Genomic DNA, 16,433 nt, shown 5'->3' on the forward strand with positions numbered 1-16,433 from the left:
ATGTTGTGCAGTCTATGTATCAATTTGAGGTCCAAGTAAATGGAAGAAGTCCAAAAATCATCTATGAAACATGGTATCAGATTGCTGATGTGCCGTCAGTTGGGTATTTTGACATCAGCATTACATAACATTACGGATGCAGGAATAGTGAGCCGATGTCAATCCGGTGTAAAACCAAATTAAAAGGTGAGAATCAGCAGGGATCATAACACATTACTGGATGTGTGGTCAAGAATTGTAAATGTTTAAATGATGACTACACTGAATTCAGTTCTTAAGGCAATTTAAAAGTAGGGCGTTATGCATTTTTGCCTTAGGGGTCATTGTGGGATCTGTGGCTGCTGTGGCTGTCTGTTCATAATATGTGTGCTGAGTTGCCGTGAAGTCTTCATCAGGCTCAGATCTTTCAAAAGGTTTGTATGTTAAGTGCTTTATAAAACCTGTGAAAGAGATCTATAAGAATCTAATGGTTGGTGATTGAGAGGAAACAAGTAAAATATCTAAATATGGGCTACAATTCATGTACTTCATTTGATCAAGTTGACTGTTGATCTCGTTTGGTCTTCAAGAGAGGTCGTAGTACAGACTACTAATCAAACGGTTTTTATTAATGATTCTTCTGTTAACACACAAGAAAATGGCTATGAAGACCTAGATGAAAACATACGTGTACAAGCACCTTATGAGATTTTTCGTCTCCCTCGTTGCTTTAAAGAGTCCTCAGTTCAGGGAATTAATATCTCTGATGTGGTTGTTTATGAGAATTGTTAATTGATAATGTATGTTGTTCTCTGATTGGGTAAAGTCCATAAAATTTTTTGCTGGCAAGTATTCATAATCTTGGAAATAAAGCAGTTGTTTTTAAATGATCATTTGTAATAAAAAATCACACACAGCCTTGTGTAAATAAAGACCAAATCAAGGACAAGGACTGGAAAAATTCCGGTCTGTTTGTGATTGTCGGTCAGGCTAGTGGCTATATTACAATTTATTTATATTGAATTAATATTAATTTCTATTAATATTTTATGTTAATTGCATAAAGTAAATTAGGCTGAAACTACTCAACAGACACTCAATTGATTATTCGCAGAGGATTACTTCAAGTTAAGTTTAGGGTACGTAACGCTTTTTAAGTTGTCGCCGCTGAAACATACAAATATGAACAGAAAAAAAACTTATTTCAGATATCATACAATAACAATGATAAACAAAAGTGAAATAAACAGATTTTTTTGAAGAACAAAAAATATAGAATGAAATCCAAACAAAATACAAAACTATTCCGGTATTGTTTATTTAAAAAGATGTTGTGTTCATTTTATATAAGGAGTTAAATTACATATTTGAATTAAGGAAAGAATGTCTGATAGGAAATTGCGAGTTTTTTTACTATTATCCTTAGAACAAAGAGACATAAAACATACAACAAAAAAATAATCAAATAAAATGATAAGATGAGATAAGAGACCTGTAGGTCACATACTCTTTTCTCACTCAAGGACTGCTAACAGTCCGGGAGCCGAGGTGGTCCTTTATCATTTACTCCGGTAAGATTATCCAGCTCCACAGTGAGCTGCTGTAAGCAACTCTGAGAGTGGGAGGAAGACGTGAATATCATCATACATTTCTGTAATATGCCCAGTAAGTCTATAGGCTTTAACATTTGGTCCTTGTTCAGAGATCTGTTTCTCTGGTTTGTGTATGTAGGAGGATTTATATTATAGGGTGATTTTTATGGACTTTCTGACTTCAAAAAGTCCATAAAAATGACTTTGTGAGTTTTCTGTCATTGTTGGTGTAACATCAGTGACAAGTGCCTATGAAAGGCTTTTTTTCCATAATGATGGCTAAGTCACCTCAAAACTAACACGATGAGGCACACCAACATCTGTACATTACACTGATAAATGTGTTTTTTTTAAAATAAATCTTTCATTCTGAAATAAAACAAAGCAACACCAATGAATCTTTTAAAGAACCACACTAAAAACCGACATTCTCAAATAAAATGTCTAATTTATATTAAGAAAAGGGACACTCAACATGTGTGTGCTTGAACAGAGCGGATTCTTTGTTGACCTTTGACCCTGTAAGTACTTTCCTGCATATCTTTATTCTTTCAAAATTATAGTTTGTGTCTCCAATAACACCAATGACACAAAATCAAAGGACATTTATTTTTTTAATGATTTGTATTAATTAATAATTATTTTCGTTTGCAATTTGATGCATTAAGTAGGCCCTTTACTTTTGTTTAATTAGTTAACTTAATTTTATAAGAAATGAAAAAATGTTTACACACCAGTTACACATAGGGAGGTGCAGTGTCTATTTCTCTTTATAAGGTCATATTGATTTGTTTAAGACGTGCATTTGTGACACCTAGTGGCAAAAAAAGTTATAACACTGTAGTCTAGAACGTCACCGGAAGTTTAAGGTGATAGAAAGAGGTGGCGATCGGCGTTCAGAGTCGCGTTGTTGTTTGTTTGAATACTTGTTATAGATTCGGCCGTAAATCACCAATTTTATTCTAATAACATCTGCAATTATTCTGTTGGATTAATTTCATGGTTAATGGTGGATCTTTTACATTTGAAAATTGATGTTATGTCTTAAAATCAATGGGGATCTAAAGGCTAAAATATTTACGGAGTTGTGCTGTTGTTTCCATATACAAGCACGTCATTAATGCACATTCATTGTTTATTTTGCTGTTGAAATGTGTCGGCGAATGTTTTTAAATGTGTAAGTTGTAAGATACTAAACAATGATTTGATATATTCTAATCATTATATAATTGGTTCTTTGTGTTTTCTCTTTCAGATTTACAATAAGTCAAGTGAAGTGTGCATTACACAAGATAAGAAGAACGTGTGATGGAACCAGGCCCGGTTCCTGCAGGTGCAAAAGGGTGGGCTAGATATCATGGGTGGGCATTTACCACACACAGTAAATAGCCCCCTATAAAAAACTAAGAGACCATTTCTAAAAGATATTTATTTTCTGATAAGAATGTGTTGTGGTAAAATTATCACTTTTGTTTATTTCTGTGAACGTCCGACAACATTTCAACCAAATTTCATATAAAATTGCAGGAAATGAACTGGAGAAAATAACTTGTCAAAACAACTGATAAGACTCTGCGTTTTTATAACAGAAATATCGCAAAAACAACTAAACAAGTTAATATAGTTTTAAGCAACACAAAACTAGTGTTTGTAAATGCTAGATAAAGTAAAAAAAATGTTTTATGAAACAACCCTTTTTTGCCGATTGTCACTCTTTTGTTTGTTAACAGCACCAAATAAGACCCCAAAAACTCCCGTTATAATAAATGAATCAGACCCTACTGCACAATTACTTTTATCTGATGTTTATAATAAACTCAAAGTAAACGTGCAGTGCGCCTAAAAATCCTTTGCACAATATTTTGTTCCACCATAGCTTGTGCATGCGTCTCTATTACAAACTAAAGCCAATAGAAAAAGACTGCAATTTTTGGTGTTATTTTCTGTTTTCATTGGGTGGGCAAGACGTTAAGGAGGGCTTGTGTCCGATCATTTCTCTCTTTTCCTATTTGTTTTATTTACTGGCTCTGCCATTGTGATGGTTTGGAGGCTTTTCTTGAACTAGACTGTTTCGTCTTGTTGGTAGATGTTGGCTAACTTTACCCAAGCATCGAGTAAAACATAACGTATGCCGTAAAGCAGGTGATGGATAGGGCTTGTTTACCTACCCGCACACCAAAGTTACAAGTGTGATTTTTGCCGAAAGAGGGCTGCTCAGGTAGCAGCTGCAGCAAAATTCATCCAGTTAATAGTTGTCCTACCACTCAAATAATTTTAGAGAGATTGACTGCTCGTTGTTGCTTTAAGAGATTCACAAATATATGGTATTACTACTACTGTATATTTCACAATAGAAAACACATACAGCCTCTGACAAAGTTTAATTTAATCAGCATTTCTAAATGTATTGTGTCCGTTCCAATCCAGTGTCTGATGAATTTCAACATAATCAAACCTCAGTATAGTGACATTATGTCATCTTAGACTGACACATGACCTTTAAATCTATGTTATCACGTTAAAAAAATGTTCAAATGTACATGTCCAAATATACCGTTCACAGAACAAAACAAAAATAATTTTACCTAAACACGCCTATAAATAGTAAATTCAAAAACACTGAAAAAAAATTTAAACGGTGTCTTAATTTTTACTAAGGCTGTGTATCATTATGTACAGTTGAAAGAAAAAGAATGTGAACCCTTTGGGCTTAAACTAATACCGCACAAACATTATACGTTTTCATGTTTTTATTGAACACAACATGTAAACATTCATAGTGCAGGGTGGAAAAAGTATGTGAACCTTTGGGTTTAATATCTGGTTGAACCTCCTTTGACAGCAATAACCTCAACCAAACGTTTCCTATAGTTGCAGATCAGACCTGCACAAAGGTCAGGAGAAATTTTGGACCATTCCTCTTTACAAAAGTGTTTCAGTTCAGCAATATTCTTGGGATGTCTGGTGTGAATCGCTCTCTTGAGGTCATGCCACAGCATCTCAATCGGGTTGAGGTCAGGACTCTTGGAGTGGTTGGGGCCACTCCAGAAGGCGTATTTTCTTCTGTGGAAGCCATTCTGTTGTTGATTTACTTCTATGCTTTGGGTCGTTGTCATGTTGCATCGTCCATCCTCTGTTAAGCTTCAGTTGGCGGACAGATGGTCTTAAGTTTTCCTGCAAAATGTCTTGATAAACTTTGGAATTCATTTTTCCATCGATGACAGTAATCCGTCCAGGGCCTGAGGCAGCAAAGCAGCCCCAAACCATGATGCCCCCTTCACCAGATTTCACAGTTGGGATGAGGTTTTGATGTTGGTGTGCTGTGCCTTTTGTTCTCCACACATGTGTTCTTTCCAAACAACTCAATTTTGGTTTCATCTGTCCACAGAATGTTTTGCCAGTAGTGCTGTGGAACATCCAGGTGCTCTTTTGCAAACTTCAAAAGTGCTGCAATGTTTTTTTTGGACAGCAGTGGCTTCCTCCGTCCGGTCCTCCCATGAAGTCCATTCTTGTTTAATGTTTTCCTTATTGTAGATTTGTCAACAAAAATGTTAGCATGTGCCAGAGATTTCTGTAAGTGTTTAGCCGACACATTAGGATTCTTCTTCACCTCATTGAGCATTCTGCGCTGTGCTCTTGCAGTCATCTTTACAGGATGACCACGCCTAGGGAGTGTAGCAACAGTGCTGAACTTTCTCCATTTGTAGACAATCTGTCTTACCGTGGACACATGGACATCAAGGCTTTTAGATATACTTTTGTAGCCCTTTCCAGCTTTATGTAAGTCAACAATTCTTGATCGTAGGTCTTCTGAGAGCTCTTTTGTGTGAGGCATGGTTCACATCAGACAACGCTTCTTCAGAACAGCAAACTCAAAACTGGTGTGTGTTTTTTATTGGACAGGCCAGCTTTAATCAACACATCTAATCTCATCACATTGATTGGACCCCAGGTTGGCTGACTTCTGGCTCCAATTAGCTCTTGGAGAAGTCATTAGCCTAGGGTTTCACATACTTTTTCCACCCTGCACTATGAATGTTTACATGTTGTGTTCAATAAAAACATGAAAACGTATAATGTTTGTGCGGTATTAGTTTAAGCAGACTGTGTTTCTCTATTGTTGTGACTTAGATGAAGATCAGAACACATTTTATGACCAATTTATGAAGAAATCCAAGTAAGCCCAAAGGGTTCACATACTCTTTCTTTCAACTGTATATATTATGTGTCCAAACATGAATTTACAGGAAGCTGAATGTATACTGTCTTCTTCTCTATTTTGTTCTCAGGTCTGGCTGATGTTGAAAGTGTCTCGGTATTGAACTGCACTGAAAATGAAATAACAATGGAATGGAATAAAGTGCACAACATCAAAAATTATGTTTAAGTGATATTGACTGATAACATAAAGAGTTTCATCAGAGGGTCTGATAACGTTTCCGTAGTCAGACAAACGGTTTCCTCTCTCTATCCTGGACGGATACACTACTTTATGCTCCACGCTGTATTAAACAGAGAAATGAGCGCTGGATATCTTTTCCATGCAGCTACAGGTGAGGCTGTTTTCAGTTCCTATAGTTCTTATAAAAACGTGTTTTTTAGTACGCACACAAAGTCATCCTCTCTTTTTGTTTTTGTATTCTGCAAAATCCGTTGTTCTCTATTCCAGCTCCCCAAAATTTGAACGATGTGACTGTACAACGTCAAAAGGATACAAGTATAACGCTGAAGTTCTGCGACACAAAGCGTGTCATAGGAAACAGCCATGTTTATAATCTAAAATACGGAGAAATCGAGGCTTAATTATTATGGTGTCCTCGGTCATTATGGTCCAGATACTGAATATCTCTTAGATAATTATTTTGAGCATTATTATGAAGACACGTATACAGTAACATCTCTCTCTCCTGGAACCAAATACAACTTTACTCTCTACTCAGTTTTTAATGGTGTGAGGAGCCGTTGATATCAGTTCACTGCCGAGACCAGCAAGTCATATTATAAATATATCCTCCACATTTGTCAAGTTCCGTGCTCTTGTAACCAGTTTGAGTATCTTTGAATATACATTTTTCACAGCTCCATCAAAAGCCAACGGCCTTCACTGCGAGTATTCGTGGATGGGGAGTATTAGAACTCTGAATTGGGATGCTCAGTTTGGATTGAGATCTGAATTTGAGCTTCGGGTCAACAGTGGAATTCCAGAACAGGTGAACGTCACAAGATATCAGATTGATGATGTGCCTTCAGCTGTACGACTTCACTGTGACATCACTTTCTAAAGACGGGAGAAGTAGTCCAGTGTCAATCACATGTCAAACCAACAAATCAGGTGCATTTTCATTATACTGTTCATTACAGCCTGATATCTAAAAACACGTAAACACAAGAAGCCTTTGGATGCATTATTGATGAAACTTGTGATACGAAATTAAATGCAAAAAAATTATTATATCCTACCTGTTACGTATTCTTATATTTTTGGCTTTTCTTTCTTCACAGGTGCAATTACAGTATGTGTGTTGATTGTTCTTTTAATAATTGTGTTGCTTGTATGTATGGGAGTCTTCTGCAAGTATAGAAGATTTGATTTCAGAAGGTCAGTTTTTTCTGTTTGGTTAACTTTTTTCTAATGTGAATGATGCATTTAAAAAACACAGTCCATTTATATTGTCATAGATGTATTTTGGGAGAACGGGTGAATGAGCGGAACGCTGCTGATCAGCCACTGGATCGGATCTATGTAAACACATCCACTCGCAACACTCCAGAGAATCACAATTCAAGTGTTGAATCAGAGAGTAAAGACAGCGGGGAGATCAATCATTATGAAGCCCCTGATGTGATCGTATGAATACTATTGTAACACTTCTTATATATCCAATTACTTAAATCTATTCACGTTTACTTCAGCTCAGTTTAAAGATTAACAAATGTCCTGATGTTAATATATCAAAATCGTCATCACAGTACTTACCATTGTTGTTTTTTAAAGAGGCTTCTGTCAATGATCAAAAAAGTCGAATACAGAAGCATGAAGGAAAAACCCATAAACATTTGCCTCTCTGGTTTCCATGTTAAAATATAACTCACATTTGACAGACACTCCCTTTAGAAGGTTTGATAAAAAGACGATGCACACATATGAATATGACAAGAATATGTGGTTTATGCACGTAAAAATGATATCTACTGCTATAAGTAATATTGCATTGGGGTTTAAAAAACTTAAGTCTAGATTTAAAATTGCTTATAAAATAGATACATTTTGTTTTAAATTCACTTATTAATTATAATATTTTGACGTCTGATATTTACTCAATTGTTTTATTTGTATTGTTGAATTTATTGATATCACTTACAAACATTTTCTGTTCTGCACTGTATAGAAGCAAAGAATAAACCGTTTTTTAAAGGTATTTTTTCTAAGTGTAAGTTTTTACTCTCGTGACATCATGTCCATTTATCATGTCAGCTGACCCAGGTTTAAAATATGTCATATGAAAAATCATCCACGAGTGTTTGAATGTCACAGCAGGGCTTTCAAGTTTTAAACTGAGTTCCTAGTGAGATTTTGCCGACGGTGAGGGTTTGGGTGCGGACGGGGGTCTGATCCGAAAAACGTGACGCATAAATTTGTACAAATAAGAAAATATTTATTTAATTCAGCATTTCTTAGTGCAGGTTTGTATGTGTGTGTGTGTGTGTGAGAGAGAGATAGAGATGGTTAGTGTTGTTTATTGTAGGTTTTGGTAGAAGGTTTTGAGGTCTTCAGCACAGGGGTTGGTGGCTCTCATTTGAAAGACTGTGGTTTCAGCCAGGGGGGCCGCCAGAAATTCTAGACCCTATGAAAACCAAAATTTCTGGGCCCCTACAAATAGGAAAATAAAAAGGGGGTCTGCTCCTCTGGGCCCTAAATCAGCCTGGGCCCTTAGAATCGTCCTTTACGGCGCCCATAGTTCCAGCACAGCCATTTTCAATGTCATGATGGATGACAGAGTTCCATATAGTGCCAAGCTGTTCCTGGTTTTGGTTTTATTTAGTCAAAAGTGGATTAGTACGTCATGTGAAGTTAAAACCAAAGCAGCTACCTGGCAAACCAATAACCAAAATCTGTCTTTTATTGGAAACAGAAATTGAATAATTATGGATTGAAGGTTGATGGACATTTTGCTTTCACATAAACTTTGATCTATTAAAGATCGTAAGATCTATTAAAGCATATTAAAGAACAAGTGCTGCCTGAAGTGCATTTTACTTTCAAGTTAAATTCTGAACTGGACTAAATTTCTTTAAGTAAAAGTTATGTCTTTTTACTGTATATTCAAGAGTATATTTAATCTAACTTGTAACAAAGCTTCTGACTCCTTGTATCAAACACCAGTCACTAATAAAGATTAACAGTATTAACGTCAATATATAAAACAGTATCATATGAAAGATCTAAACTTGACACTTTAACAGTTGAAAACGGTTTCATTTTTTAAAGATTTTTAATCTTTCATAAGATCACCAAAAGCAGACAATGCACCATCAATTCCTGTGACTATAGTTGTCATGTCATCGTCCTTCAAAGGTTTCATCATTTAGTTTTATTGATGCTTACTTGACAACAACAGATACATGAAACAAATACAAAAGTGATAACAACAAAGCATAAAAGATAAAAATATCATGAAAACTATACACAAGAGTATTCAGCAACAAACAACATTTTATAAAAACAAAATAAATAAATAAAAGGTCTAAAGAAACACATGATGCACAACTTTCAAAATATTGACAAAGCTCAAATTTTAAATGTGTAATAATTACCCTCAGTGTTGTATTGTGAACTAATTTTTGGTAAAAAATAAAATAATAAATCTCGTTTTGTTGTGCACCAGTGGACCACCGTATGTTTTACCGTCTTATTAAAACAATGTTGTCATGGATACACCTTATCTCAGTGTATACTTATAAAAATAAAACCCTTGTGGCCCTTGACTCTGATTGGCTAATCGGAGTTCTTATTCATTGTAGAATTCCCCTGCACCCCCCCCCCCCGGTTTTTTAGTCTTGTTGCTTTAACAAGTTTTGCTTTCAGCATTCTCTGCTACTCGCGCTCTCAAACGGTCGACGAATTTCTCTTTGCAAACAGTGAATATGGGGCAGAAATTTGGTAAAGGAGTTGTGCATCGGAGCGGTGTGTCCGAACAATGTACACCATCGACCGATTGGGAAAGAGATGAGGGTGAATTATTTTGGACGTGGAGAGCTATTCCACCGAGTGCAAGTCATGTTAGAAATAATTCGCCTGCGAATCGTGCAAGTGCAGAAAATGATTTATTTTGGTCTTTGGGATCAAACAAAGATCAAGATGAGAGTTGTGAAGCAGAAGACAAGGAAGTCGACTTATTCTGGACGTGGAGAACGACTCTGGATGAGGAGAGACCTCCTGTTACTGATGTAACGTTGGTCTCTGTCTCTGTGGCAGCCGAAGGTCAATAATATGTCATTACTTTGTTTACCTTCGCTTGAAATGTTTAGGGTCCAGATCACTTGTTAACATCTTTCTGTGAGATGCTTAAAAACATTCAATGAGTTCCTGTCAATCTACGTTTGAATACTTCAAGCGTGATTTGCTCCATGTCACACAATGCGCAAAACCCAATGTATAATATGTTTGTACAAATATATATTTTTGTCTAAGTTACAACACCTAAGCATACACAAGTGACCCTAAACTTTTGAACATGAAAAGTGTTATGAAGGATTATGACCGCAAATCAATAGTTTATGAAGGTTATCATCTTAAAGATGTGTGAACTGCTTCACAATATTTTAATCAAACTTTAATTTTTAATAACTAATGATCTGATATATAACGTAAATCTTTTAATTCACTGGATAAAATGACTTCAGTTTTGAAGTCTGCATGTTGTCAGTCTCTCTGAGTCTCCTCTGTGTTTCGCGCCCTTTCGTCTCGTTATTTCCTGTTATTTAGTTCTTAATTGTTAGTCTATGTTTATGTAAATGTTATAGTTAGTCTTGTTTAGTGTAGTGAGTCTTTTATTCCTGTAGCACACTTTATGTTATGTTGTATTACCCCCTCGTGGGATTTTGTTTTCCTCTTTTGTATTTATTGTTAAATGTCTTGTTAACCCGCTGTCTGCGTCTGGGTCCTCTGTCCTCTGAACTATGACACTTTTGTTGAGAATCGGAGTGAAATCTGTACTGTGAAACTCTCCTGTCACTTTTCAATATCCTGCAATCAAAAGGATTGATTATTAATGTACGTGTTCCTCATTCCATAAATATTCTCATAAATTGATTGTGTTTGAACTCGTTCCCCTCTACAGATGAGATGTCCGGACAGGATGTCATTCCAGACGTCCTGGAAAATCCGGAAACTCTCGACGGTGGCCCGGAGATCCTCACCAGTCAGGATCCACTCCCAGATATGGAGAATCCAGTCTTTTCTGACTCTCAAATGCAATTTGGGTTGGATTTGAACAGCGGTGATGTTCAAAATCCAGGCCCAAATGAGGCAGACGGGGGTGCAGAAATCCAGCAATCTCAATCAGTCGGTCAGTCTGAAGAGAATCTGGAAGATGAGGAGATCTCTGGTGTGATCTTTCAGGGTGAGTTTACTTCCAAAATCCCAACATACACATAAACACTTTTGCTCGTATGTTATTGGAACAAATATTGTTAAAATGGTTTTAATGTTGTCTACATTTATGGATCTCTTTTAATAGAGATCAACTCCAGCATGTATAAGGTCGGTGAACTGCTGGCGGTAGACAGTTCAGTATCTGTCTATGAAGGAACCCGTGTGCAGGATGACTTGAAGGTTTGTTTTTTATTTACTTGAGGTAAATACCCAGAAAATAGTTTTTCATCTGTTTTGTGCTCATCTGTTTAATATCTCACTCTATCCTTTAAAAACCTTCTCAATGTATTTTATGTCCACTATTTACTGCACGACTTGACTGTTAATCATATCTTTCTTTTGTTAAACAGGTGCTAGTGAAATACATTAACACCATGGAGCGGGTGGATTATATCTTCATCGTAAGTAGTACCTGTTCCTCTTCAACTGAAAACATCTTCCTCACTTTTAACATTCACATATTGTCTTGAGTTTTTCCAATATTGAAATTTGTCTGTCTTCCAGCCGGGTTATCCTCCACCCCTTCCCCGTCAGGTGGGTCTTCACCTACTTGCCTGTCAGGGAGACGTCGTTCATGAGATTCTGCAGCTCGTGGACTGGCAGGAGTTTCCCGACCGCCTGGTCATGGTGCTGGAGCGCCCTTCTCCTTGTGAGGGTTTAGACGAGTTTCTCGCCAGTAAAGGGGGAGAGCTTGATGAGCTGTCAGCCAAGGAGATCATGTGGCAGGCAACCTGGGCTGCCCACATGTGCTGCAAGCGGGGTGTTTTCCATCGGGATATCAAGCTGAAGAACTTCTTCATAAAAGCAGACACCCTGGACCTCAAGCTTGACAACTTTGGGTGCGGAGAGCTGCTTCATAAGTCTGCCTACAAGACTTTTACAGGTATGTCAGACACATGGCCGTTTGTATAAATAAGATGACATCATTCAGATTCAGTTCTAGGCTCACTTTTAGTGGTTACGAAATGCTGTGACAATTTAAACGGTGACATGAATCTGTTTTCTTTAGGAACGAGAGATTATTTCTGCCCTGAGTTCTTCCGAACGGGCGAATACTATGGAAAGCCGGCGACGGTGTACTCGCTCGGGGTGTTGTTGTTTGCAATGTTGCGCGGGAAATTCCCCGACTGCAATGACAGGAACTCGATCTGGTCTAAAGACGGCTTGACTGAAGGTGAGATCTTCATCATACCAACTGTAGTTCTGAATGCTAGAAAAAATAACGATTTGATAAAAGAATTGAATAAGATGATGAATGAGAGCAGGTGTGACGTTTAAATTGACATTCAGATAAACTCACGGTTTAAGGTAATAATCGCCTCTTCCATCTTTCTGAACAGAATGCTGCAGTTTGCTGGAAGACTGTCTCCAGGAGGATCCAGATAGACGAATTCGTCTGAAAAATATATTTAAACACAAGTGGTTCCAGGTATGGAGCACCTAGCAAACAAATGGGTTTTGATTTTAGTTGTTGGTTTATTCTGTAATCTGAAAGTCAACATATGTCAATATCATATATTTGTACACAACACCACTTTTATTATTGTTCATTTCAGGTCAAAGATCCTGTTGACGGCCTCCAGACTCCCGTCCGCTCTGAAAACAAGGATCTCATTCTGTATCGAGAATTGATGTCTAAAGTGGAGTTGGAGGAAAACAATCCCGGTGTGGACATTCAGGGTGAGTTTACTTTCACAATCCCAGCACGATTTAACATTTTTAAAAGGCAAGTATTGCTAATGTTTGGTAATTCATGTCTGCTGACTTTATCTTTTAACAGAAATAAATCGGAACCAGTATGAAATCGGCAAAATGCTGGGGGAAGGCGGCTTTGGAAAAGTCTATGAGGGAACCCGTGTGCAGGATGGCTTGAAGGTTTTAGTTTTTTTCTGTCTTGTCTTCATCTTTTTTGATATCTAGCCCTATTCTTTTCATACCTTAATGTATCATATGTCCTTTTTAATGTATGATAGTGGAGTTGTGTTCAGGATGAATGCTTACGCAAATCCATTTTTTGTTCCGTTGATCAGGTGGCAGTGAAAATTGTCTGGAAGAACGAGTATGTAATCAATGATTACATCGACATCGTAAGTAGCTTGTGTTGTCATTCAATTAACAACAACTTCATAGTTTAAGTACACAAACGGAAGTTTGTTTCAAATTGTGCTAAATCCTTGTTTGATAAAAAAATTGTGTTTCTTCTAGCCGGGTTATCCTGTACTCCTTCCTCGAGAGGTTGGTCTTCAAATGCTGGCCTGTGAGGGAACATATGTTCCTTCGATCATCCAGTTACTGGACTGGGAGGACCGTCTGGACCACTACGTCATGGTCCTGGAGCGCCCTTCTCCCTGTGAGGATGTGTTGAGCTTCATGAACCACTCAGGAGGCAAACTCGACGAGAATACGGCGCAGGTTGTCTTGGGGCAAGCGACAGAAGCTGCTGAAATCTGCTGCATGCGGGGGGTCTTCCATCGAGACATAAAAGTGGAAAACGTCCTCATTAACCCGAACACGATGGAGGTCAAGCTGATCGACTTCGGATGTGGCGCTCTGTTTAAAAACTCGGCTTACACAGATTTTATGGGTATGTTTTATCACTTTCCTTTACAAACAGGCATTTACATAAATACTAGATGAAATTTGCAGATAGTGGTTCTGCTCACTTTTGAGACATCACATTTATTGCACGCTAATCTGTTCTCCTCAGGCACAGATGTCTACTTATGCCCTGAGTTCTTCCTAACCGGCGAGTACTATGCAAAGCCAGCGACGGTGTACTCGCTTGGGGTGCTGTTATTTGTCATGCTCTGCGGGAAATTCCCTCGCATTGATGACCTGGACCAGATCAATGAGAGGAGGTGGTGCAAAGAAGGCTTGACTATAGGTGAGATCCTCATCAGACCAACTTTTGTTCTGAATGATAGAAAACAGAACGAGTGCTTTCATAAAATAATTGAATAAGATGATGAATGATTGGAGCTGTGATATTCAGATTAACTCACGGTTCGGGATGATAATCGTCTTTTGTCTTTCTGAACAGAATGCTGCCGGTTGGTTGAGGATTGTCTGCAAAGGAATCCAGAAAAGCGGATCCAGCTGGAAGAGATCTTTGAGCACAAGTGGTTTAAGGTACTGTGTTTTAGCTTTCTTTGCATCTGTTTCAGATGTGGTTTATCCTCTTTGTATCAAGCAAACTTGTCATTGTCATAAAACATGTGTTTTGTTTATTTCAGATCAGCGAGCCTTAGGAATGTAATGAATGGAACGTCAGGTGTTAGGACCAATAGGGGTGTATTCATGACCTACAAAGTAGGTCATGCGGCACACCGTTAAGTTGGTAAGTTGCCTGATAACCTCAAATTGTGGTTCCAATGTAAATAACCATAGCAACTTCTGCTCCAGAGCAGGGCTCAAGAAAATGAATCTATCACGCAAAAAACCTAGGACTAGTTTGAATAAGTAGGTTTTGCATTGAAGCTAGACACGTAACGCTTGACATATCAAGCGATCTCTAAAAAAAAGTAATAGTGGTGCAACATAAAAATATTTTTATTCACATAAGATAGAACTGCTTTTTTATCTAGTCTGTGCAAATCCAGCGTCAGGCTTTGCCTTGTTCACAAAGGAATCCGTGGTGAAATGAAGCCAGCAAACACTCAGTTTACCCACGTGAAAACAACGTTTTCATTTCTCAAGTAATTTCAATACTTTACTACTGTGTACGTGCAGTACAGAAGCGTTTTGGCTTCAGTTAAAGAGGGTTGGACTTGGGTCAGAGCCGATGGTGGAGCGGTTCGTGTTCTGACATATGGCGCCGGTGCGTCCCGGGCGACCCGAGTTAGAATCCCGGCTCGTGGTCCTTTCCCGTCCCCACCCCCTCTCTCAGCCACTTCGCTTCATGTCCTCTCCAAAAATTACTGTCTGTCCAATAAAGGCAAAAATATAATTTATTGGTTAGAATTGATCAATTGTTTATTGTCATACGAAATTGTTCAAACTCAAGCTTGTCAAGCATTCATTTAGACTCAATACAGTAATTGTGTCGACATCGCTGATATGATTTAATTTAAGGCAGATGAAACGCACATGATCAGAACACAGCTTGTTCACTTGGAAAAATAAAAACAGTGCGGCCTTTACTTATTATTATTATTATTATTATTATGAGGTACTCATACTTCTTATCATATTTTTTTCCAGGCAAATTTAAAAAAAATCCTAACCACATCAATCTACTATTAATTGTGTTTATAATCATTTATAAGTGGTTTATTAATGGTTAACAAAGTCTTGGAGTGAGAAATGAAAGACCAAAAAAATTACCAAGAAGAAAAAAAAATATGAATAAATGCATGCATACATAAGTAAATAAACACAGACATTTATAATTAAATATCAATTCAGGCAAAAATAAATAAATAGATAAATAAATAAATAGATCTGTCAAAAATATTTACTTTGTACCTTTTATTTGGATGTTTTTCTGTGTCTGTAAGTTAATGAGATAGGCTGTCCTTCTCAATGCAGGATAGGGTATTTGCACATGTCACGTTACTGCGTTTAAGTATCGCGAAGTACGGATGGTGGCTATGAAGTATTTTCTGCTCTACCAAGGAATCGCACAATCTCAAAATGCCTTATTTTGCGTTGTTTATGGTTGCCTAAATCGGTTCTTATTGTGTGGCAAACGTTGCTATTCATATGGGTTAAAATACAAGATTGAACAACACAGGAAAAGTGGCTTGTAAACTTGTCTGCGACGAGATGAACAGAGTCTGACAATAGGGTCTTTCTAACACGCATTAAATGCCTAAACAACGACAAGGAAAACACAACATTCTATCAAACCTTACTTGTAATAAACTCTTGGTTCTGTCAAAACAACGATTCCTCAAGGATAAATCTTACGTTAAGCATTAATCATTTTAGCCTGATTTCACCATTAGAACTATAAGGACACCGCATACCGTGGCTCAAGGCAGCTGAGAACATAAAACGTTTCTGTTATCGTGTTGATTTGATTTCAGTGATAAACAAATGTATTTCATTTGGTTTTCCATGGTCGTTCTTTAAACCACGTTAGCTTGATGTGATATTTATCTGTAAGGGCTCGTTCTCTTGACAGAAGCTATAGTTTATTACAAATATCAATCTATGAGTCTCTTGATTGTCCTCAATATGAAAAGAGGAATCAACATTACTGCTGG

General features: G+C 37.4%; 1 protein-coding gene and 1 long non-coding RNA gene across 3 annotated transcripts; both read left to right on the plus strand.

Annotated features, from left to right (window-relative positions):
• The first annotated feature begins 2,466 nt into the window (after positions 1 to 2,466).
• On the plus strand, positions 2,467 to 7,783 carry LOC130433531 (uncharacterized). 2 transcript variants are annotated; one of them, XR_008908591.1, is made up of 6 exons: positions 2,467 to 2,748; positions 2,827 to 2,932; positions 5,861 to 6,124; positions 6,651 to 6,903; positions 7,074 to 7,170; positions 7,251 to 7,783. It is a non-coding gene; the product is annotated as an uncharacterized LOC130433531 (long non-coding RNA). The 2 variants fall into 2 exon arrangements; XR_008908592.1 differs by having other exon boundaries at positions 2,827 to 2,904.
• A 1,820-nt stretch (positions 7,784 to 9,603) lies between these two features.
• On the plus strand, positions 9,604 to 15,122 carry LOC130433476 (uncharacterized). The gene is made up of 14 exons (XM_056763367.1): positions 9,604 to 10,053; positions 10,913 to 11,194; positions 11,312 to 11,406; positions 11,577 to 11,627; positions 11,731 to 12,109; positions 12,236 to 12,400; positions 12,567 to 12,655; positions 12,783 to 12,906; positions 13,007 to 13,101; positions 13,257 to 13,313; positions 13,432 to 13,810; positions 13,934 to 14,110; positions 14,267 to 14,355; positions 14,460 to 15,122. The coding sequence occupies exons 1-14, from the start codon at positions 9,717 to 9,719 to the stop codon at positions 14,472 to 14,474; spliced, it is 2,334 nt and encodes a 777-aa protein (XP_056619345.1). The 5' UTR covers positions 9,604 to 9,716; the 3' UTR covers positions 14,475 to 15,122.
• The last annotated feature ends 1,311 nt before the right edge of the window (positions 15,123 to 16,433 follow it).

Source organism: Triplophysa dalaica, chromosome 12, assembly GCF_015846415.1.
Source record: "Triplophysa dalaica isolate WHDGS20190420 chromosome 12, ASM1584641v1, whole genome shotgun sequence".
NCBI lineage: Eukaryota > Metazoa > Chordata > Actinopteri > Cypriniformes > Nemacheilidae > Triplophysa > Triplophysa dalaica.

Bases quoted from the DNA above. Each gene is read 5' to 3' on its own strand.
- LOC130433476 (XM_056763367.1), top strand. From the start codon at position 9,717: ATGGGGCAGAAATTTGGTAAAGGAGTTGTGCATCGGAGCGGTGTGTCC. The intron at 11,407-11,576 runs GTTTGTTTTTTA...TTTGTTAAACAG, and splicing joins GTGTGCAGGATGACTTGAAG to GTGCTAGTGAAATACATTAA. The intron at 11,628-11,730 runs GTAAGTAGTACC...TCTGTCTTCCAG, and splicing joins GGGTGGATTATATCTTCATC to CCGGGTTATCCTCCACCCCT.